At 47.5% G+C, this 23939-nt stretch overlaps 1 protein-coding gene and 1 pseudogene across 7 annotated transcripts in view; both read left to right on the top strand.

Annotated features, from left to right (window-relative positions):
- Positions 1–224: 224 nt before the first annotated feature.
- The window catches only part of LOC138419301 (putative killer cell immunoglobulin-like receptor like protein KIR3DP1), a 38582-nt gene continuing 14867 nt past the window's right edge, over positions 225–23939 (top strand). Inside the window, exons 1-10 of one of the 7 annotated variants that reach the window (XM_069552006.1) lie at positions 225–271; positions 414–449; positions 1610–1888; positions 2775–3074; positions 7070–7369; positions 8434–8733; positions 9675–9725; positions 10443–10610; positions 11307–11359; positions 11470–11958. In XM_069552006.1, coding sequence (XP_069408107.1) covers positions 238–271; positions 414–449; positions 1610–1888; positions 2775–3074; positions 7070–7369; positions 8434–8733; positions 9675–9725; positions 10443–10610; positions 11307–11359; positions 11470–11625 — 1677 coding nt within the window. In that variant the 5' untranslated portion in view covers positions 225–237 and the 3' untranslated portion in view covers positions 11626–11958. Of the gene's footprint in view, positions 272–413; positions 450–1609; positions 1889–2689; positions 3075–7069; positions 7370–8433; positions 8734–9674; positions 9726–10442; positions 10611–11306; positions 11360–11469; positions 11959–23939 lie in introns of those variants that run through there. The other 6 variants (XM_069552008.1, XM_069552007.1, XM_069552014.1 and 3 more) reach the window with 6 other exon arrangements.
- Positions 13866–20746, top strand: LOC138418534 (killer cell immunoglobulin-like receptor 2DL4; annotated as a pseudogene).

The raw sequence follows: 23939 nt of genomic DNA, 5'->3' as shown, positions 1-23939 counted from the left end.
GTTAAGGTGAATGAGATTTATCATGAGCTTGGGAAAAGCATGCTGCATGGTATATACTGAAGCAGAGTTACTACTTCCTAAAGGCAGCAAGATCTGTTCGAATCCTCTTAGGTTTACGGTGTTGAGGTAAACAAAAAGGGATGATTGGGTCATGAGGGATGCTCCGTAATGCGGCTCAGGTCAGCTGACTCTGTCAGCTTTGCTCAGTTCTGCCTCCTGTCTCACAGAAGCAGAGCCATGTGCCCCACACTCCTCAGCCTCCTGAGTCTCGGTGAGTCCGAAAAGACACGGTTGGAGAGGGTTGTGGTGGAAATTAGGAGGTCTTCACACCACTGACCAGGTTCCCTGCATGAGGGTGCAACGAGAGTGGGGTCCATTGGGACAAGCCATCTCTGACGTGTTTTTCCTTCTAGGATTCTGTGTGAGTCTGAGGACCTGGGCAGCTGTGGGTGAGTCCTCCCCATCCCTTATTTCTCTGTTGAACAGAGCAGTTGGGGCTGATGCAGATGACACTGGGGGCCAGGGTGAGACCTGTGTCAGTACAGTGAGGCGCATGCTCTGTGGATCCCAGGTCCTCCTATTGGCCTTGATACTCATCTTCACTCTCCCCAGATTTTAGCCCAGCTCTGAACTCTGGAACTGAAGGCACAGTATGAAGTCTGGGAGCTGGGAGCTAGGCCCAGTGAGTGCCATTTCTATCATAAGAGGGGAGCAAGAGGGTGCAGCCCACAGACCCTCCCCTACAAGCTGGCTCATGGCATCTCCAGCTGGCCCTTAACAGCAGGATCTGCAGGAAGCCTATTGGACCTGAGCCCAAGGAAGGGTCTGCTCCTCAGGCAGGGCCACCTGGACCTTGTCACACATTTGATCCAGGTTAGCGAACAAAGGAGCCAGGTTCAAGCTTTATTTCCTTCTTTTCAGTCAAGTGGCTTTTTCACTTGTTACCTCTGTTACTGTTAGTTGCTCACTCATGTCTGAATCTTTGATACCCCCGAACTGTAGCTCACCAGGCTCCTCTGTCCATGGGATTCTTCAGGCAAGAATACTGGACAGTGTTGCCATTTCCTCTCCAGGTGATCTTCCCTACCTGGGGACTGAACCCTGCTCTTCTGCATTACAGGAAGTTTCTTTACCGTGTGAGCTACAACAAATCCAACAGGAAAGCCCTCTCACTTCTTTTCCATGAATCAGTTTTTTGTGGTGTTTCTTTGCCTGCATCGTACAGCATGTAGGATCTCAGTTCCATGATTAGGGATTCTACTCAGGCCCCTGGCAGAGAAAGTGCTGAGTCCTAACCACCGAACCACCCAGGACTCCCCAGTGTTTTGTGTTTTGATAGAGTTTTCAACATTTTGTCAACCCAAGGAGTTATTCTTCTCCTGATAAGAATCACTGCTTAGAATCATATTCTTAGAATATCTGTGATGTCTATCCTGGGTTGACTGTGTCTCTGTCTGTCCCCAAGCCCCAGGTGTCCTTGAGTATCAGGGTGATGCACTTTAGGGTTGGTGCCTTGGAAGAATTGAAGGGGAAGCACTGCAACAAGACCCGTGGGGAGAGGGGACCATTCCTATTTTCCTCTCAAAACCTGTGACTCCTTCTCTCCTAGGTGAATATGACAAGCCCTCTTTGTCAGCCTGGCCAAGCACCATGGTTTCCTTAGGACAGACTGTGACTCTTCAGTGTCACGTCCGTTCTCCACTTAAGAGATTCAGACTGTTCAAAACAGATGGGGCCAGAATGCACGAGCTCCATGGAAATCATTTCAACAACTTCACCCTTGGCCCGGTGACCAGAGAACATGCCGGGTCCTACACATGTTCTGGATTTGCCAGGTCTCTCCCTGCATTGTCCAGACACAGTGACCCCCTGCAGATTGTGGTCACAGGTAGGAGGGGTCCAGCCCAGCCTGGGACAGCCGTCTATGCAGGCAATCCCATCCTAGGTCTAAGTTCCTTATGTGGTCCAAGATTTACTCAGGATATCCAGCCAGGCATGAACCAGGAAGGAGAACCCACTCTGAGAGTTTAAAGTCAGGGTGTTGAATAGATGGGGTGCTCTGGCAAAGGAAGGATGAGCCTCCCTAGTCATTAGTTAGACAGGATGCTGCTGCTACCTGTCAGCAGGGAGGATTGGGAACGACTATGATCCAGCACCTGCCACCCAGGAGGGAGCTGTAATCCCATATGAAGGAGCTGGAGCCCCAGGGAGGAGTCCCAGGAATGTCTCCAGAGGCATGATGTGAGGGTCATATATGGGGAAATATTCCCTTTTCTCTCCACCTCCTTTCCAATCTCCTGCCAGTCATCACCCACATTCTAGATAAGTGTGAATGGAGGCAGGGAATGCATCGTCAAAACCACCCAGCTCCCCACCACACATATTAGGGACAGGATGAAGCTGAGAGCATGGCAACCCACTCCAGTATTCTTGCCTGGAGAATCCTATGGGCAGAGGAGCCTGGCAGGCTATGGTTCATGGGTTTGCAGAGTTGGACAGGCCTGAAGTGTCTGAGTATGCATGCCTGAAGCTGAGAGCAGATCCAACAGCTAAAGAGCTTAGAATAAACACAGAGGAGGCTGGAGGTCTTGAGCAAAGAGAAACAGAAAAGCATGAGCCAGAGCCCGAACACAAGGCTAAAGAAAATGCAACAGAACAGACAGGAAGGTTAACTGGCTTTGATGGTTCACAGGGACACTTTTCACACCTTCAGATGTCAGGGGAAGCGCTGAGGTGGGGTGACTCACTGAAGCTCACAAGCTCTTTGCTCCTAGGTGTGTTCACAAAACCCTCCATCTCAGCCCACCCCAGCCCCCTCATGCTTGCGGGAGAGAATGTGACCCTCCGCTGTCAGTCACTGTTGTGGTTTGACAAGTTTATCCTGCACCAAGAAAATAGCTCATGGAATTTCCAGAGATGTGGACAGATGCTCACTGGTGGGCAGGCCCCAGCGGACTTCTCCATTGGCCCCATGACTTTGGCGAGTGCGGGCACCTACAGATGCTATGGCTCTTTCAGCCACTCCCCCTATGTGTGGTCAGCTCCCAGCGACCCCGTGGACATCATCATCTCAGGTGAGTGTGGCCAGACCAGTGCCTTCTGCTCTCTGTGTCACAGAAGGTCTGGTGTCCAGTCCAGCATCAGTACCGGGAGAGAATGACAGGCGTGCAGAGACACTCACAAACTCGGGAGAGGGAACAAACCAGAGAGAGAGGAGGTGTGAAAGCAGAAGGGAAAAGAGAACAGAGTCCCTGCCGTGTGCTAAGGGGAAGACACAGCCAGTGACAGAGGGAAGGAGCGAGAAAGTGAAAGAACGACCAACGGAGAAAAATGTACCAGAGCAGGGACGTGGGCAGTTCCCTGCTCAGGCAGCCACTGATGGCTGGTTAAGGGGTTGGTTTCCTGCTTTCTTGTCAGAGCTCCCTTCCTCTGTCAGCAGCACACTGTGGTACCGGTCCACCTGCAGTCTGGCCCCTAGGTGATCTACATGGAGGTTGACACCCTGAAGTTGCTCAACCTTGTGGTTTAATGCATCCTTCTGCACAAAGAGTGGGGAGTGGTCCCTCCAACCCTCCCACTAAGGAGTCACGTCCAGCCCCTGGGGTCAGACAGGGCAGCACTGAACACTCCCTCAAGAATGAGGTGGTCAAAGATCCACCTCATTGTGAGAATCTCATTGTGAGATTCTCGCAATTTCCACTCTGTAATGTCTGCTTCTGGGTCAATACCATGTTTTCTGATGGTCCCAACAGTAATTAGTATGTTACGTTTTTCAAGAGCAGCCCAATCTGGTTGATATTTTAAATATATTTAATCTTATTGATTTTTGTTGAAGTTCGGTTGATTTAAGATGTTGTTGATTCCTGTTGTACAACAGAATGGTTCAGCTACTCATATACATATATTCTTTTTTTAATTTGAATTTATTTATTTTGGCTAATTACTTTAAATATTGTATTGGGTTTTTTTTAAAAAAGGATATCACTAGTTCGCATTCCCACCAACAGTGTAAGAGGGTTCCCTTTTCTCCACACCCTCTCCAGCATTATTGCCTGTAGACTTTTGGATAGCAGCCATTCTGACTGCATGAAATGGTTCCTCATTGTGGTTTTGATTTACACTTCTCTGAGAATAAGCGATGTTGAGCATCTTTTCATGTGGTTGCTAGCCATCTGTATGTCTTCTTTGAGAAATGTCTGTTTAGTTCTTTGGCCCATTTTTTGATTGGGTCGTTTATTTTTCTGGAATTGAGCTGCAGGAGTTGCTTGTACATTTTTGAGATTAATTCTTTGTCAGTTGCTTCATTTGCTATTATTTTCTCCCATTCCGAAGGCTGTCTTTTCACCTTGCTTACAGTTTCCTTTGTTGTGCAGAAACTTTTAATTTTAATTAGGTCCCATTTGTTTATTTTTGCTTTTATTTCCAATATTCTGGGAGGTGAGTCAGAGAATCCTGCTGTGATTTATGTCGGAGAGTGTTTTGCCTATGTTCCCCAATATTCTGGGAGACGGTCATAGAGGATCCTGCTGTGATTATGTCAGAGAGTGTTTTGCCTATGTTCTCCTCTAAGAGTTTTATAGTTTCTGGTCTTACCTTTAGATCTTAATCCATTTTGAGTTTATTTTTGTGAATGGTGTTAGAAAGTGTTCTAGTTTCATTCTTTTACAAGTGGTTGACCAGTTTTCCCAGCACCACTTGTTAAAGACATTGTCTTTTCTCCATTGTATATTCTTGCCTCCTTTGTCAAAGATAAGGTGTGCATAAATGTGTGGATTTATCTCTGGGCTTTGTATTTTGTTCCATTGATCTATATGTCTGTCTTTGTGCCAGTACCATACTGTCTTGATGACTGTGGCTTTGTAGTAGAGCCTGAAGTCAGGCAGGTTGATTCCTCCAGTTCCAATCTTCTTTCTCAAGATTGCTTTGGCTATTCGAGGTTTTTTGTATTTCCATACAAATTGTAAAACTATTTCTTCTAGCTCTGTGAAAAATACCCTTGATAGCTCGATAGGAATTGCATTGAATCTATAGATTACTTTGGGTAGTATACTCATTTTCACTACATTGATTCTTCTGACCAATGAACACAGTATATTTCTCCATATATTTCTGTCCTCTTTGATTTTTTTCACCAGTCTTTTATAGTTTTCTATACATAGGTCTTTTGTTTCTTTTGGTAGATATATTCCTAAGTATTTTATTATTTTCATTACAATGGTGAATGGAATTGTTTCCTTAATTTCTCTATTTTCTCATTATTAGTGTACAGGAATGCAAGGGATTTCTGTGTGTTGACTCTATATCCTGCAACTTTACTATATTCCTTGATTGGCTCTAGTAATTTTCTGGTGGAGTTTTTAGGGTTTTCTATGTAGAGGATCATGTCATCTGCAAACAGTGAGAGTTTTTCTTCTTTCCCAATGTGGATTCTTTTATTTCTCTTTCTGTTCTGATTGCTGTGGTCAAAAATTCCAAAACTATGTTGAATAGTAGTGCTAAAAGTGGGCACCCTTGTCTTGTTCCTGACTTTAGGGAGAACAGGGTGGAGATTCCTTTAAAAACTGGAAATAGAACTGCCTTATGACCTAGCAATCCCACTGCTGGGCATACATACCGAGGAAACCAAAATTGAAAGAGACACGTGTACCCCAATGTTCATCGCAGCACTGTTTATTATAGCCAGAACATGGAAGCAACCTAGATGTCCATCAGCAGATGAATGGATAAGAAAGCTGTGGTACATATACAGAATGGAGTATTACTCAGATATTAAAAAGAATACATTTGAGTCAGTGCTAATGAGATGGATGAAACTGGAACCTATTATACAGAGTGAAGTAAGCCAGAAAGAAAAACACCAATACAGTATACTAATGCATATAAAAGGAATTTAGAAAGATGGTAATGATAACCCTGTATGTGAGACAGCAAAAGAGACCCAGATGTATAGAACAGTCTTTTGAACTCTGTGGGAGAGGGTGAGGGTGGGATGATTTGAGAGAATGGCATTGAAACATGTATAATATCATATGTGAAACAAATCCCCGGTCCAGGTTGAATTCATGATACAGGATGCTCGGGGCTGGTGCACTGGGATGTCCAGAGGAATGGTATGGGGAGGGAAGTGGGAGGAGCTTCAGGATAGGGAACACGTGTACACCCATGGCAGGTTCATGTTGATGTATGGCAAAACCAATACAATATTGTAAGGTAATTAGCCCCTAATTAAAAAAATGAATTTATATTAAAATTTTTTTTAAAAATCTCAGTTGTGGAGGCAGATTTAAAATAATGATGTTAAATGACACTCCATTTAAAAAATTATTTTTTAATTGGATTTTAAATGACACCCGATATTTAAAGTTATTTTTGAATTTTTCCCTGTGCTGGGTACCCATTTCTGTGGGTGTTTCCTGCCAGCCAGTAGGGAGCTGTAATCCCATATATAGGAGCTGGGGTCCCAGTTAAGACCAAATCAGCCCAGGAATGTCTCCAAATGCATGAAGTGGGGATCACAGGTGGGGAAGTGTTCACTTTTTTCTCCATCTGCTTCGCAACCTGCTGCCAATCATCACCCACATTTTCAAGACGAGTGTGAAGGGAGACAGGGTTTGTATTATGCCTGGTATGTATTCTAACAGAGAAGCAGACCCACCCCAGCCCCCCACCACGCATAGTAGGGATGGGGTGAAGTTAAGAGCACTGCAACCCACTCCAGGATTCTCAGCTGGAGAATCCCATGGACAGAGGAGCATGGCGGGCTACAGTCCATGGGGCCCCACAGAGTGAGACCCGACTGAAGGGACTGAGTATGCATGCCTGAAGCTGAGAGCAGATCCAACAGCTAAAGAGCTTAGAATAAACACAGAGGAGGCTGGAGGTCTTGAGCGAAGAGAAACAGAAAAGAATGAGCCAGAGCCCAAGAACAAGGCCAAAAAAAATGCAACAGAACAGACAGGAAGGGCAGTTGGCTTTGCTGCTTCATGGGGAGGTTTTTCACACCTTCAGATGTCAGGGGAATTGCTGACATGGGGTGATTCACTGAAGCTCACAAGCTCTTTGCTCCTAGGTGTGTTCCCAAAACCTTCCATCTCAGCCCACCCAGGCCCCCTCGTGCGTGAGGGACAGAATATGACCCTCCGCTGTCACTCATCGATGCTGCTTGACAAATTTATCCTGCACAAAACAAGCAGCACGGGGCAGTTCCAAAGATGTGGAGAGATGCTCACTGGTGGGCATGCCCCAGCTGACTTCATCATTGGCCCCATGACTTTGGCGAGTGCAGGCACCTACAGATGCTACGGCTCTCTCAGCCACTCCCCCTATGTGTGGTCAGCCCCCAGCGACCCCATGGACATCATCATCACAGGTGAGTGTGGTCAGACTAGTCCCTTCAGCTCTCTCTGTCACAGTCTGGTGTCCAGTCCAGCATCAATACTGAGAGAGAATGACAGGCGTGCAGAGACACTGACAAACTCGAGAGAGGGAACAAAGCAGAGAGAGGAGGTGTGAACATGGAAGGGAGAAAGAACAGAGTCCCTGCCGTGTGCTAAGGGGAAGACACAGCCGGTGACAGAGGGAAGGAGCGAGAATGTGAAATGACGACCCACGGAGAAAAATGTACCAGAGCAGGGATACGGGAAATTCCCTGCTCAGGAAGCCAGTGATGGTTGCTTAAGTGGTTGGTTTCCCGCTTTCATGTCAGAGCTCTCTTCCTCTGTCAGCAGCACATGTGGTACCAGACGCCCTACAGTCCAGCCCCTGGTTGATCGAGATGGAGGTTGACACCCTGGATTTGCTCAGGCTCTTGTTTTAACGAGTCCTTCTGCACAAAAAGGGGCGAGTGGTCCCTCCAACCCTCCCACTGAGGAGTCCCTTCCAGCCCCTGGGGGTGGGCATGGCAGCCCTGAACATGCTCTCAAGAATGAGATGGTCAAAGATCAAATGAGATTCTGGCAATTTCTACTTCATAATCTCTTCTCCTGGATCAATGCCATGTTTTCTGATAGTCCCAGCAGTAGTTAGGAAGTTCCACTTATTTCAAGAGAATCTCACATGTTTAATTTTTTTAATTTATTTTTTATTTATGTTTGTTGAAGTCTAGTTGATTTCAGATGTTGTTAATTCCTGTTGTACAACAGAGTGGTTCAGTTATTCATATAGATACATATACTCTTTCTTTTAAAATGGACATTAAATGACAATCCATTTAAAAAATTATTAATTTGTGTCAAAGGATTTTAAGTGACACTCCATTTTTACAGTTATTTCTGATTTTTCCCTGTGCCGGGTGTCCCTACTGTGGGGCTTTCTCTCCTGGCGGTGGGCGGCCTTCTCACTGCAGTGCCTCTCTTGTTGCACACTTCCGGCTTTAGTCCTCTATTTAGGACTAGACTTACTTTGTGCTCTGAGATCAAGGTCTCTTCCTTGCAGGTCGGTCCAGGAAACCCTCTCTCTCAGCCCAGGGGGGCCCTGTGGTGAGGTCAGGGGAGAACATGACCTTGGTCTGCAGCTCCGAGAGCGCCTTTGACCAGTTCCATCTGCTCAGCGAGCGCGGGAACCTTGGGCGCTCACAGGCTGGAGTGTGGGGCCCCCGCGGAGCACTCCAGGCAGAGTTCCCTCTGGGTCCTGGGACCCCAGCCCACAGCGGGGTCTACAGGTGCTACGGCTCCTTCTCTCACTCTCCCTACTCTTGGTCAGACTCCAGCGACCCACTGTTCCTGTCTGTCACAGGTGAGGAACCTCTTCCTGGCCCGTGCTTTGTTGTTCCTGATCAGTTGCTACGCTGTTTCCAGCTCTTTGCAACCCGATGGACTGCAGCGCAATAGACTCCTCTGACCTTCACGATCTCCTCCTCATGGATCACAGCCTTGTAGTGATGAAGGGACCTTCATACCTCAGTAAAGCTGAGCCAGTCGTGTAGGGCGACCCAACCCTGACGCATCATAGTGAAGATTCCTGACTAAAGGTGGTCTCCTGGAGGAAGAAATGGCAACCCACTCCAGCACTCTTGCATTGAGAACTGATGAAGAGTCCCGTGGTTTACATTATAGTAGAAGAGACTGCACTGGGCAAATAGTCCATTTGGGTGTTTGCATAACATCTTACTGTATCATGAGCTCTATCTCAAGGGCTCTGTGTTGGTGTCAGGGGAACCATAGCGTTCCTGGAGAAATGGAGGCAATGAGACCAGAACCAGAGAACCAGAGAAGAGAGATGGCAGATGGCATCTCAGCCCTCTTCCACCTCCTGTATGGATGCTTCACAGCAGAGTCCTGTCTATCCAGGCAAATAAAGAATAGGGTCAGGTTAGAGCCAGGAGGAGGAGAGGCTGGGCTGATTTCGGAAGATCAGAGATTGCCTTGGCCCCTTGCTCTTAATGTTCTCCCAGAAGCACCTCTGACATACAGGTGATTCCCAATTAAGGAGCACAGACACTCGTTCCTGGAGCAGAGAGGATGTCTCTAGCTTACAGCTGTCTTTCACCACCAGGCATATCCTTCCCGCCTCCTTCCACCATCCCTTCTCCAGGATGGAGGGTCTACTCAGTGCTTTCACGGGGAGGGACCAGAAGCCCTCCCCTCCACCCATCAGTGCTCTGAGGGATGACACAGTCCTCATTCAGTGAGTCTGAGGAAGGTTCTTGTTCACCCCTTATGACTTTTTTCCCTTAGGATCCACTACAAGCACTTGCCCATCAACTATGGATCCACACACCACAGAAGGTAAGCAAGACGTTCTCCTATCTCAGCAAATTTCTGAGAAGACAGAGGATGCCTGTGTGAGTGTTGGCTCTGCCACCTCCCAGCTTTGTGGCTTTGGACTCCTCAATGTCCCTGTCATTACAGCATTTGCGACCGTCGACTGCCTAGAACCAGGGTGGGCATTGAGCTTGTCATGCTCTGTGACTGGGAATTTCTAAATTAAGCAAAGGGGGTCAGAGTGACCTAACCCCATGCTTAAGGGAGATGCTCACCCTCCCTCCCCCAGGATCTCTGGGGAAGCAGGCGGGGCAGGCGGAGGATTTTAGGGAGCACCTTCAATATGCATTATTCCTCTGTTAGTGTTTTGTGAACTAAGCATCCAGAGGGCAGAAATAAGTGTCATATCTTCTTCAGGATTCCATTCCAGGCCTATGTGGATGGAGGGGGAAATGTGCTGTTTCAACCAGAAACACCATGCCTGTCATACGGGGCAGCAGAGAAAAACTGCATCAGTGCCTGGGGGACCTTGGTTCAGACATCTGCTAGTTTTGCACAGCCTCTTTACTTTATCCACTGCTAGCATCTTTCCTGGATGCTTTGGTACCTCCTGGGTTGTGGAGACCATAACTGATCAGGTTGATAGATACTGACAGTTTGACACAAGAATACAATAAGTCAAGTGTGTAGGGGCACAGCAGGTGCAAGGAATACCCAGACCTTCCTTTTGCTTGTTGGCAGAAACACGGCTTCCTCAGGAACACTCCAGCACGTGGTACATTGTCCTTGGGCTCTCCACAGCCTTCACTTCTACTAGCATCTTCCTCGCTGCTCTTGTCTGTCACTGGTGTTCTACCCCAAATCGTAAGTCTGAAGAGGCAAGCTCAGCATCATCTGACCCAGGGAGAGGTGGGTTCGTAGCAAAGAATGGCATTTTCACTTCCTGTGGGTTAAAAACTGATTTCCATTGTTGTAATCCCTGCTGGAACATCTTCCAGAGACCCAATGAACCCTATTCTTTTTATGAAAATATGTATTGATTTATTCTTGGTGGTATCAAGTCTTGGCTGCAGCATGGGAAATCCTCATTGTGGAGCTGGGGTGCAGTTCAAGGCTGCAGAGCTCATGGCCTCAACAGTTGCAGCATTAAGGATAGTTGCTTCAAGGCATGTGGGATCTCAGTTCTCCCACCAGGGATCGAACCCACGCTCCCTGAACTGGAAGGTTGACTCTTAATCCCTGGGCCACCAGGGACATTCCAAGCCCTGTTCTTCCCTTCAACTACAGCCATCCATTTTTCTGTCCTACATGATCTTGGGACTCTGCTGATATGCAGATGAGCTTGGTCCACAACAGAAGACGTAGGATGTGTCAGTGGGTTTGCACAGGTTCCTGAGTCAGTCCAAAATTTTTTAATGGAATGTTTTGGAATTTTTAATGGAATGTATATGGAATGTTTTGTTTGGTTTCATTTAGTGGAAAAGACAGGCTCAGCAACGTGGGGACATCCCTGCCTTTTTCTAACTTTGATGTAACTATCAAAGTTATGGAGGTCTGCAATAGCTGCATCCACCCTGAAGAGGCTTGACTCTCTTCCATTCACAGATGCTGCCATCATGGAAGGAGAGCCCATGAAAGACAGAACAGTGAACGGGGAGGTGAGTCCTCCCAGCCCAAAGCTTTGCCATAGTCTGAGCCCCTCCAATGCCCAGTGGCCCAGCCTTCGAAGATCACCTCTCAGTCCATCATCTCACCTCTTTCCTCTCAGGACTCTGCAGCAGAAGACATGGTATACGCTCACTTGGACCTCAGGACACTCTCCAAGAGTCGGTCCACTCCTGCTCCCCTGAGGCCCATGCACCTCTCTGCCGAGCCCATTATCTATGAGGAATTCAACATAAACCAAGACCATGCTGAGCCCTGACCTGTCCCCATCCTCTGAGCACACAGAGTGTTACAAACTGAGGACCTAGATCTCTTGTTAAAGGGGTTCCTCATGGACACTCCTTCTCCTCCAAAGCAGCACAGCAGCTCTGAGGTGAGGAGTGGAGTCCAAGAATTATACTATCGTCTTCAAAAATCCCACCCCCTCTTAATAATCTCCTGGCTATTCCAACTCTATTGTAACTATGTCACTGCTTGGGGAGATGCTAGAATCAATCGCTCATACTAGGTAGCTTATCATGATCTCCCTACTTTTGCCAGTTGATTTTTCAAATTTTTCAGTTTAAAATAAAACAAAACCAATAAAATAAAACCCTTTGTCAGTAACATTTTACAGGGGTGAACTTATTTACAGGCCGAAACAGACTTGTAGACTTAGAGAACCAACTTAGAGTTACCAGAGGGGAAGAGTGGTGGGACAGATACAGGGAGTTTGGGGTTGACGTGTGAACACTGCTATGTTTAAAATAAAATGCTTTCTATGAAAAAATAATAATGCTAGTTGTCAAAATAAAAAGATGAAGAATACTCTGTTTGAGATAGCCAGTGTGGTGCCATTAACCATATGAGGCTGAATACATGCATGCTAAGTCAACTCAGTTATCTCTGACTCTTGCGACCCATGGACTGTAGCTGCCCAGGCTCCTGTGTGCATGGGATTCTCTAGGCAAGAATGCTGGAATCAGTTTCCATTCCCCTCTCCAGGTGATTTTTTCGGCCCATCGAACCCAGGTCTCTCATGTCTCTTGCAATGGCAGGCGGATTCTGCACCACTGAGCCTCCAGGGAAGCCCCCTCAGCTTTCTAAAAAGAACAAAGTCCTGGCTTTTGAGAACATGGATAGACTTGGAGGGCATTGTGCTTAGTGAAATAAGTCAGACAGGGAAAGAGAAATGCTGTATGTTTTCACTTATATGTGGAATCTAAACATCAAAATAGTGATTTCCTTGATGGTCCAGTGACTAAGACTCTGGGTTCACAATGCAGGGGCTCCAGGTTCAATCCCTGGTCAGGGAACTAGATCCCACAAGCTTCAACTAAAAAGATACCACGTTCCACATCTGTTTATCTGATGCATCCAGATAAACAATAACAAGTATTAAGAAAATAAAAATAGATGAACAAATATAACAAAAGAGAATCAGACTCACAGATTCAAAGAACAACTAATGGTTACCAGAGGGGAGAGAGGAGAGGGGAGAGGGGAGAGGGGTGGGGGTGAGGGGCAGCAAAGTATGCAGAGTGGATTAAGAAACACCAACAACCATTTATAAAATAAATAACTCACAGGGTTATAATGTCCAGCACAGGGATTATAGTCAATATTTTATAAATTTTGTATTGTGTGTAGTCTCTGAAAATACTGAATCACTACGTAACAGACATGTAGCTAAATAATATTGTAAGCCAACTATACATAAATTATTAAAAATTGTTTCATTTTCAAGGAACTTGGCCATGCATACATAGAAAAGAATTACAGTATAGGAAAATTAATATATTAAAAAATCATGAAACCAGCATTTTCCATAAAGACAATTTTACTGCAGATGTCACAGAGATGGATGAACATTAAAGATAAAATATAATGCTTGAAAATGTTTTAATATAGGGATGAAATAAGAAATTATATTAAAATCATATCAAGAATGAAAACAGAAAACATTTTAGTGCCTCAAAGTCATAGCAGATTAGACATTGCAGCATACATTTTTGGTAAACTTGAAAATGTAGCCAAAGGTAGGTTGGGTCAGAGGTTGTGGTTCAAGTTTGTTAAACAATCTGAAGAGGCAGAACTGGCCTTAAAATTTTCCATGAAGCCCAGTTCCTCCCTCAGCCGGGTCTCCCATCCTCTGCCTTTTTTAAGGTAAGAAGAGCCTGTGTGAGTCACCTTTCCGTCCTGTGGTCAGCTTGCACACGACGTTAGTTTGGGTGTCATCATAACATCCTGTGTACTCTTCAGGTCTGCTGAGCTGCTGCCTCCTGCTCAGGAGAAGCAGCGCCATGGTGTCCACCATCGTCAGCCTGGCATGTCTTGAGTCCTGGAATGGAACAAAGCCTGGTGCAAATATTGACCTGGAGGGCTGGGTCCACCTTAACAGAGAGCCCTGCCTCCACAGGGGTGAAGTGGATCTTAATGGTTGGGTTCATCAAGGCTGAGCACCGTCCTTGCCAACGAGGCCCATAGAACAGGCTGGGGGAGTAGAAGGCCAGGTCTGACATGAGATGGATTGTCCATCACGAGTCTTTCTTTCCAGAATTCTTCTTGATCCAGAGCATCTGGGCACAAGAGAGTGAGTCTTTCCCCCAAACCATGGTTGCCATCCACCTCAAGTAAGACTCTTGTAATAAGAGGGGAGATGGCACAGAAGGTAGGGTGATGGTCAACCATGGAAAGTCATTACCATATGAGGGTGAGTCTTTTGGAAGTAGAAAATGGGATCCCAGTGTGGCTTTGATGGTAGAGAGTCTGCCTGCAGTGAGGGAGGCCTGGGTTTCATCCCTGGGTCGGGAAGATCACCTTGGAGAAGGAAGTGGCAAGGCACTCCAGTATTCTTGCCTGGACAATTCCATGGATACAGGAGTCTGGAGGGCTATAGCCCATGGGCTCACAAAGAGTCAGACATGACTGGTTGACTAACACTTTCAGGGAAATCTAGTCCCCAGTTCTGGCCCAGAGACCCTCCCCCAGACACTCTTCCCTCTGCTGAGCCAGGCTCTCTGGGCACCTACAGGAGACTGTGATGCTCAGAGCTGGGGTGACTTGGAGGGACTGGTGTTATCTGTAGACTGAGGGAAGGCAGCAGGGCCTGGGACAACAGACCCTTGGAGGACAAGGTGATGGCTCCAGCTCTCCAGCAGCTCCATGGATAGGCATTGCAGAGAACTGCTGCTGCTGGCCTCCATTCAGAAGAAGGGGAGAAACTTTGCCCTGCCCCCTGAGATTCCAGAGTGTTCTACCGCAGACTCCATCATGTCCTGTGTTTCTCATGTGAGCTGACATCATTTCACTCACACAGGTTGTTCTTCCATTGGGTGTCTACTCCATCTTGTTTTATAAAACACATTTTACATCATCAACATCCAGGAAGAATCTGTTAGTTGACACTTGCTCAAAATTCTCAGGCTTCCCTGGTAGCTCAGTGGTGAAGAACCTGCCTGCAATGCAGGGGCTGCAGAAGGTGGGGGTTCAGTCCTGGGGTTGGAAGATCCCCTGGAGAAGGAAATGGCAACCGACTTCAGTATTCTTGCCTGGACAATCCCCATGGACAGAGGAGCCTGGCGGGCTACAGTCCACGGGTTCACAGGAGTCAGACATGCCTGAGCACACACACACATGCTCAAGATTCTCAGCAGATGTTTTTAGTGTAGGGTGTGCTATGCCTCTGTGGTGTGGGAATCTCCATGAAACATGGGTTCCCCTGGTTTGAAAAGGAGCCTTAGAGATGTGGGAAAGGGGTGGGTCATCTGAGCCCAGGAAGGGGAAGGGTTTCCGGTTTTCTACTGTAAACCATGCATTCTTTTCCCCCAGGTGATCACTACAAGCCCTCCCTGTCAGCCTGGCCAAGCCCTGGGATTCCTCAAGGACAGCGTGTGACTCTCTGGTCACTCCCCTTTTGAATTTGACAGGTTCAGGCTGCACAAGGGTGACAGAACTGATGTCCCAGAGATCCAGGCCATGATGTTCTGGAAGATCTTCTTCGTGGCTCATGACTGAAACACACGTGGGGACCCACAGGCATTATAGTCACTACAGTCACCTCCCCGCTGCGTGGTCAGCACCCAGCGAGCCCTGGAGACTGTGGTCACAGGTCAGAGAGCTCTTGTCCAGAGAGGCCACCCATCGTCCCAGTTTCCCGGACCCCAGAGATTTCTGGTGGGAGTGTGAGTCAGGGTCCACTCAGAACGACAGGAAGTGCTCCAAGCATTCTAGATAAAATGCTACTTAATAGAGGAAATTTGGTCCCGCAGTGTGAAGAATGATGGCACCCCATGATGCCCGCATCCTAAAACCCCAAATCTACAATTGCTATGTTCCATTCCAAGGGAAATGAAACCACATGTGGTTGGTTGGTAAGCAGATGACCTTGAGACAAGGTGGTTTTCCTGCAGGTGTTTCTGTGCTTTCAATCTCTCCCACTCTGAGTGGTCAGCCCCTCAGTGATCCTCTGCACATGGTGATCACAGGTGAGAATGTCAAGAGCTGGCATACAGACTGGATATACCAGGCTGTGGAAGCCCCAGGTGACGGTGTTGGAGATGAGAGAAAGGTGCTTTTCATGGAGAGAAACCGACTTGGTGAGAGTTGCATCCGACAGACAAAGAAAGAGGAGAAACAAGTACAGACCACCTGTTATGACAGAAGAGACACAGGCAGGGGCAGAGACAGAGGAACTCAGAGATGGAGATAAAGAGTGAAGTGAGAGATACAGACAGAAGGGCAAGGAGCAGAGGGTGCCCTTCCTGCCTGACTTTGTTCAGAGACCAGAAGCAGTTCAGGAGCCTGGTTTCCATTTCAACTCTACACTCTCTTCTCTACTCAAGGAACCCAAGGATACACCATGTATCTGCCCAGGGCTTCATGACCAGGTTGGTCTGTCTCAGGCTCTTTCCCCGGGAGCCCTAGTCCCCATGCCCCGGGTGACGCACAGAGACTGTGTTGGCTCAGATGTGGCTTCGTTCCAGGTGGCTGAGCCACACTGTGCCCCAGGACACCAGGTCCCTGGTGATGGAGCCAAACGCCAGCTCCTGTATGTTGTGTGTTTCATGGGTTCTCATGCTGTATGCTCGGGCCCACATGCCACTTCACACCAAACGTTGTAAGATTATGGAGGTCAGAGCCCACAGAGAGATGGGATCAGAGAGAAAACAGAGTCAACGGAAAGCAGAGGCAGAAACACAGCTGCTGTGCGAACACACAGAAAACAAGCCAGAGGGACGGGGGCAGTGGGAAAAGCATTTAGAAAATAAAGGTAAATGGAGAGAAAAAGGGTTAGATATTAGTGAGAAAGAGAGAAGTGGACAGAGAAGCCCTAAAAATAAGAGACTTGGGAGGGAGGGTGGGTGCAAAGATCGAGAAAGTTGGTGATGTGGGGGTAGATAATAGGGATTACAAAAGAGAGCCAGGGAGACCAAGAGGCTGAGGAAGTCATGGGAGTGGAAATAGATGATAGATAGGTAAGATGATGGATGCACATGTACATGGATGATAAAACAGGAAGAGAGCTACATACATAGGAAGGCAGATAGAGGGCGGAACGATGGGTGGATATATAGATAGATGATAAGATGGGTAGATGGAACGGTGGATGGAGATATAGACAGATTATAGAATAGATGAATAATGTTGAAAGATAGAGATGAGGTAGAGAATGAGAGGCTCCGAATGAAAGAAGACCGATCAAATCAACCAATCCAAGTAGAAGTAGGGAGAGTTTAAAAAAATACAAAAAGAAAAAAAATTAGGAGGGAGGCAATTTCAGAGACCTAGAGAGAGAAAGTAGGAGAGAGGCAGGGGAGAATAGGAGAGTGAGAGCAAGAGAGAGAGAGAGTTGAGAGGAACCGTGGGTGTGAATTCTCAGTTCAGGTGTGAAAGACATGGGATTCGGGAAGAGCCTGTCTCATGAAACTGCCTCTCCTCCTTCCAGGTCTGTCCAAGAAACCCTCTCTCCCAGCCCAAGGGGAGCCCAGTAGTGAGGTCTGGGGAGAACGTGACCTTGGTCTACAGCTCCAGAGAGCACCTATGACCAGTTCCATCTGCTCAGGGAGGGGGAGAATGTTGTGCACCGGCTCGCTGGAGGGCAGGGTCCCTGGGGAGCACTCCAGGCAAAGTTCCCTCTGGGTCCTGGGACCCCAGCCCACAGCGGGGTCTACAGGTGCTACGGCTCCTTCACTCGCTCTCCCGGTGGTCAGACTCCAGCGACCCACTGTTCCTGTCTGTCACAGGTGAGGCACCTCTTCCTGGCCCATGCTTTGTTGTTCCTGTTCAGTCGCTACGTTGTGTCCAACTCTTTCCGACCCCATGGACTGCAGGACGACAGACTCCTCTGTCCTTCACTATCTCCTCCTCATGGATCACAGCCTTGTAGTGGTGAAGGGGCCTTCGTACCTCAGGGAAGCTATGAGCCAATCGTGCAGGTCACCCAAGCGTGACGGGCCATAGTGAAGAGTCCTGACAAAACGTGGTCCTCTGGAGGAGGAAATGGCAACACATTCAAGCATTCTTGCCTGGAGAACCCACGAAGAGTCCCATGCTTTACAATACACTAAATCACATTGTGGTGTCAAGGAGACCGTTTGGCTTTTCCCATGATATCTTACTGTATCACTGAGCTCCTTCTCAAGGTCTCCATGCTGGCGTCAGGGGACCTTAGGGCTTCAGGAGAAATGGAGGAAATGAGAATGAGAGAGGAAGACAGATGGTAGATGGCATCTCTACCCTCTTCCACCTCCTGTATCGATGCTCCATAGCAGAGTCCTGTCTATACAGACAGATAAAGAAAAGGGTCAGGGTAAACCCATGAGGAGGAGAGGCTGGGCTCATTCAGGAGGATCCGAGTTTGCCTTGGCCCCTTGCTCTTAGTGTTTTCCCAGGAGCACCTCTGACATACAGGTGATTTTCCAATGAAAGAGCACTGATACTCATTCCAGGAACAGAGAGGATATCTCTTGCTTACAGCTGTCTTTCATCACCAGGCATATCCTTCGTACCTCCTTCCGCCATCTCTTCTCTGGAATGGAGGGTCTATTCAACATATTCACGGTGAGGGACCAGAAGCTCTCCCCTCCCCCATCAGTGCTCTGAAGGATGAGAGAGTTCAGGACAGGCAGGAGGTCAATCGTCCAGAAAAAACAGTCCTCCTTTCGTGGGGTGAGGAAGGTTCCTGTTCACCCCTTCTGGCTTTTCTCCCCTAGGATCCACTACAAGTACTTGCCCATCAACAATGGATCCACACACCACAGAAGGTAAGCAAGACGGTGTCCTATCTCAGCACATTTCTGAGAAGACAGAGGGCTCCTGTTTGAGTGTCGGTGCTACCACCTCCCAGCTCTGTGACTTTGGGCTCCTCAACATCCCTGTAATGTCAGCATTTGAGATCATGGTCTGTACTAGAACCAGAGAGGGCACTGACTTTCTGATACTCTGGGACTGGGAATTTCTACATTGAACAAAGCGAGACAGAGTGACTTGAGGAAATGCTCACATGCTTAAGGAAATGCTCACACTCGCTCCATGAGCATCTTTGGGGAAGGATCGGGGGAAAGGGGAGGATTTTAGGGAGCACCTTCAGTATGTGCTATTCCTCTGCTAGTGTTTTCTGAACGAAACATTCCAATGTTCAGAAATAGAAGTGTCATGTCTTCTTGAGGATTCCATTCCAGGTCCTTGTGGATAAGGCGGGAAATATATCGATGATTAAAGCAGTCCCCATTCATGCAAAAGCACCATGCCTTGTCATACGGGCAGCAGAGAAAAACTTCATGGGAGCCTGGGGGACCTGGTTTCAGACCACTGCTGGTCTTGCATGGGCTCCTTACTCCACCCACTGCTAGCATCTCTCCTGGATGCTTTGGTGCCTCCTGGGAAGTGGAGACCATGCTGATCAGGTTCAGAAATGCTGACACACTTTGACACAAGGATACAATAACTCCTGTCTGTAGGGGCAGGGTGTATGCAACGAAAGCAAACCTTCTTCCTTTGGCTTGTTGGCAGAAGCACGGCTTCCTCAAGGCCACTCCAGCCAGCTGCACCTTCTCCTTAGGCTCTCTGTAGCCTTCATCTATACCAGCATCTTCTTCACTGTTCTTGTCTGTCACTGGTTACCCATAAAGTAAGTATGAAGAGCCACTGTCACTGGTGTTCTACCCCAAATCGTAAGTCTGAAGAGGTGAGCTCAGCATCCTCTGACCCAGGGGGAGGTGGGCTCATAGCAGAGAATGGCATTTTTACTTCCTGTAGGTTAAAAACTGATTGACATTGTTGAAATCCCTGAGGGAATATCTACCAGAGGACAATGGAACTATGTTCATTTTATGAATGTGTTAATTAATTGTTTACTTTACAATATTGTATTTGTTTTGCCATACATCAACATGAATCTGCCACAGGTATACACATGTTCCCCATCCTGAACCACCCTGCCTCCTCCCTCCCCTTACCAGCTGCATCAGGCCTCAGCTGCAGCATGATGAATCCTCATTGTGGTGCAGGGGTGCAGTTTAAGGCTCCAGAGCTCGTGGGCTCAGCAGTTGCAGCATTGAGGATAGTTGCTTCAAGGCATGTGGGATCTCAGTTCTCCTACCAGTGATAGAAACCACACTCTCTGAACTGGAAAGTTAACTCTTAGTACCTGGGCCACAAGGGACATTTCAAGCCCTGTTCTTTCCTTCAACCACAGTCCTCTGTTCTCCCCTTTATGATCTGGGAATCTGCTGATACGCATTAGAGGATGGTCCATAACGGAAGATGTAGGATGGGCTCTGTGGGTTTGCACAGATTCCTGAGGGAGCCCGTCAGTAGCTGGGCTTATATATGAGATGGTTTTGTTGTTGTTGTTGTTGTTTTTGTTATTTATTTATTTATTTATTTAATTTAGTGGAGTAGACAGATTCAGCAACCAGGGGCACACCCCTGCATTTTTGGCTTTCATGTCCCTACCAAAGATATGGAGGTCTAGAAGAATCGCCCCCACCCCAAGTGCCTTACTCTCTTCCATTCGCAGATGTTGCCGTCACGGAAGGAGAGCCCAAGGAAGACAGAACAGTGAACGGCAAGGTGGGTCCTCCCAGCCCAAACCCTTGCCACAGCCCGAGCCCCTCCAATGCCCAGTGCTCCAGCCTCAAAGATCGCATCTCATTCCGTCTTTCACATCTCCTTCCTCTCAGGACCCAGCAGCAGAGGATGTGATATTCGTCCACTTGGACCACAGGACCCTCTCTGAGGGACTGTTCACTCCCACTCCCCTGAGCCCCTTGCACCTCCTCGCTGAGACCAGTATCTATGAGGAATTCTATGTAAACCAAGACCATGCTGACCCTGACCTGGCCCCATCCTTTGAGCACACAGAGTGTTACACATTGAAGAGCTACATCTCTTTCTAAAGGGGTTCCTCCGTGGGCACTCATTCTCCTCCTCCAAAGCCGCCCAGCAGCTCTGAGGTGAACGGTGGAGTCCAAGAATTATAGGATCATCTTCAAAAAACCCACCACCTCTTAGTAATACCCTGGCTATTCTAACACTCTATTTTAACTATCTAACCTTTAGGGAGAAGGTATTCTAATCAATTGCACATGCAAGGTAGGTTACAATAGTCATCCTACTTTTTTGAAAATTCCAGTAAAGCGTAAAAACTTGCAAGTTGAGTCTTCAAATTATTCAGTTTAAAATAAAAGAAAGCCATTTTTTAAAAAAACCTCTGTTTAGTAACAGTTTTCAAGGATGAATTCGTTTACAAGACAGAAACACACTTCTGGACTTAGGAAAGAACTTAGAGTTACAGAGGGAAAGGACGGGGGAGAGATAGAGTGGAAGTTTAAGACTGACATGTGCACCCTGCTCTATTTAAAACAAAACGCTTTCCATGAAACAATAATCAGAGCAATGCAAGTTGGCCAAATAAAAAGATGAAGTATACTCTCTTTGAGATATCCAGTGTGGTGCCACTTGCCACATGAGGCTGCATGTCTGCGTGCTATGGCGATTCAGTCATGTCCGACTCTTTGTGAAGCCATGACATTGTGTAGCTCACTAGACCCCTCTGTGCATGGGATTCTCCAAGCAAGAATCCTGGAGCGGGTTGCCATTCCCTTCTTGAGGGGATCTTGACCCAGGGATCGAACCCACGTCTCTCATGCCTCTTGCATTGGCAGGCAGATACTTTACCATTGAGCTATCGGGAAAGGAACCTCGGACTTTTCCCAGCCATGTGCCCTGAGGGTGCTGGGGTTCCAGGGGTAGAAACAGGACAATATCCCCCTCAGTCTGGATCTGCACTGGCCGATAAAGTACTCACCCAGCCTCGCGGTACAGACAATGACTCTACACATATATGAAGTAAAGCATTCAGTTCTTCAGTCACCCCCACCGCATTTCAAGTGCTCAGTAGGATCATGTGGCCAGGCGCCATGGTGTGGACAGAGCAGATGTTTAAAAAGTCCCGTCATCACGGAGAATTCTAGTGGACATTCCCCTCCAGATCACTGAGGGCTGCAGAGGGAACACTTGACCCAGGGAGGCTTTGCATGTGTTGTGTTCATCCATCGATATTTATATGTTTTGTCTTTTTTTCTTCTTTTCACTGAAGCGAAGGATTTGAGAATCTCGTGCCTTTTAAGTTATCAACTGGTGGCACAATTTGGCTTGGCTCAACCAAGCGGAGGGCTGAACAGGATAACACCATGAGGACCCTGGTGTGAAGTGAGGTGGCAAATGGGGTGAAAATCAAGCTCCTCAGAGACTTATGCTCATTGAGCTGTCTGTGTGATGTCTCTCCTGGCTTAGAACTAAACCGCCCAAGAACTCTTTTACCAAGAAATGTCAGGATCACTTAAAGTGAAGACATTCTGAGGCTCCATGTTGCTACTGTCGCTGTTTCCATTTTTCTCCTAATTATCCTTTTTTTCTTTTGGCTTCTAGGTGCAGGGACCAGATGTCATAATCTTCATTTTTCTGAATGTTCACAGTGTAGACATGAACCCCAGTTACTTTCATATATGTTCTTTTTAAAAAATATTTGAATGTTACCATTTGATGCCCACATTCAGCAGAATCTGAAATCTTCAAGCACCTACAGAAGATGGGTTTACTGGGTCATGGGTGCATATCTGCTATGTGGCACCAATGCCTGGTACAGAGTAGGTGCTCTGCAATAATTTATGAACGGACTGAAGATGAGAAGTAAATTCCATTTCTGGAGTGGACTGAGAAAATAAAGTTCTGAGTCATAGTTGGAGCCAGACTGTCCAGGGCTGATTCAGGACAAGAAACTGGGTCCCAACTTCTAGAGTAGGTGATCAGAATGGGCAGAAAGAGAAACAGCTGAGACCTCAGGTCTGGGCTGAGATGCCTCCTGAGCCTTGCCTGGAGACATCGGCACTGGGTCCACGGAGGTGCCGCCCCCCTCTGCAGGTCCATGGCCGTGGGAACCCTGAGGGGCAGCGGCAGCCCCCCCAGGGACCACATCCTGTTTGTCCTCTAGGGCCCCGTGGTCTCCTCATCTGTACAGGGTGGGGATGGGGGTGACTGGGCACTCAGAGCTACAGACATGCCTTCCATCCTCTCTGAGCTTCTCCTCCTAGGACAGATGTGCAGGGCAGGGAGGGGACCATAGGTGGGCACAGGACGCCCACGCTACCCCCAGTTCATGGGAACCACAGGGCTCAGACAACTTGAGGGCCAGCGATGCTGATGGGGAGAGAATCAGCCCAAGCATTTCATGGCAAATCTTTCACTTGCAGGGCTGAGTCTGGGCCAGAGGCCCCTGAACCCTGCAGGTGGGTTCTCTCAGGTCTCCTGGGACCCATATCTCACTTGAGTTCCATGAACTTAGTGGGGGGCAAGGTCGGGGCACTGGATTCTAGAGTGATGCTGGTGAAACCTGGAAGGGCTCCTGAGCTGAGCTGGGGAGTGAGGGGTGGGGACTTCCTGGGACTCAGCCTCTGACTTCCTTCCAGGGACCTTCCACAAACTCACCATCTGGGCTGAGACACTTGGGCAGCTCAGGTTGCCCACATGCATTGACCATATGCAGAGCTGGAATGTGAGAGTGAGTACACAGACCATCAGGGAGTATGCTGAAGCTGGCCTTCACTCTTTGGAGAAGGAAATGGCAATGCATTCCAGTATTCTTTCCTGGAAAATCCCATGGACATTGGAGCCTGCCAGCCTACAGTCCATAGCGTTGCCAAGATTCAGATATGACTGAGTGACTTCATTTTCTTTCATTTTCTTTTAAAATTTTTTTATTTTACTGGTTCTATTTTTAATTTCATCATATACATATTTTATTGAAGTGTAGGTGAGTTACAATGTTTCCAATGCACAGCAAGGTGGTTTTCAGTTATACAAACACACATACATTATTTTTCAGATTATTTTCCATTTTAGCTTATTACAAGATATTGACTATTGCTCCCCATGCTATACAGTAAATCTTCGTTGCTTGTTGCATGTCTTTTTTTTAATTAGAAGTCTAGCATTGTATTCACACTTCTATTTTTAAATTTATGGTATATTCCACGTCAGTGTTATGCTACACAGAGTGAAAGCATGATGCCAAAATCCCACCATGTCCAT

The sequence above is a fragment of the Ovis canadensis genome, chromosome 14, assembly GCF_042477335.2.
Source record: "Ovis canadensis isolate MfBH-ARS-UI-01 breed Bighorn chromosome 14, ARS-UI_OviCan_v2, whole genome shotgun sequence".
Taxonomy (NCBI): domain Eukaryota; kingdom Metazoa; phylum Chordata; class Mammalia; order Artiodactyla; family Bovidae; genus Ovis; species Ovis canadensis.
The sequence above is the reverse complement of the archived record's forward strand: the minus strand, read 5'-3'. Positions and strand labels throughout refer to the sequence as shown.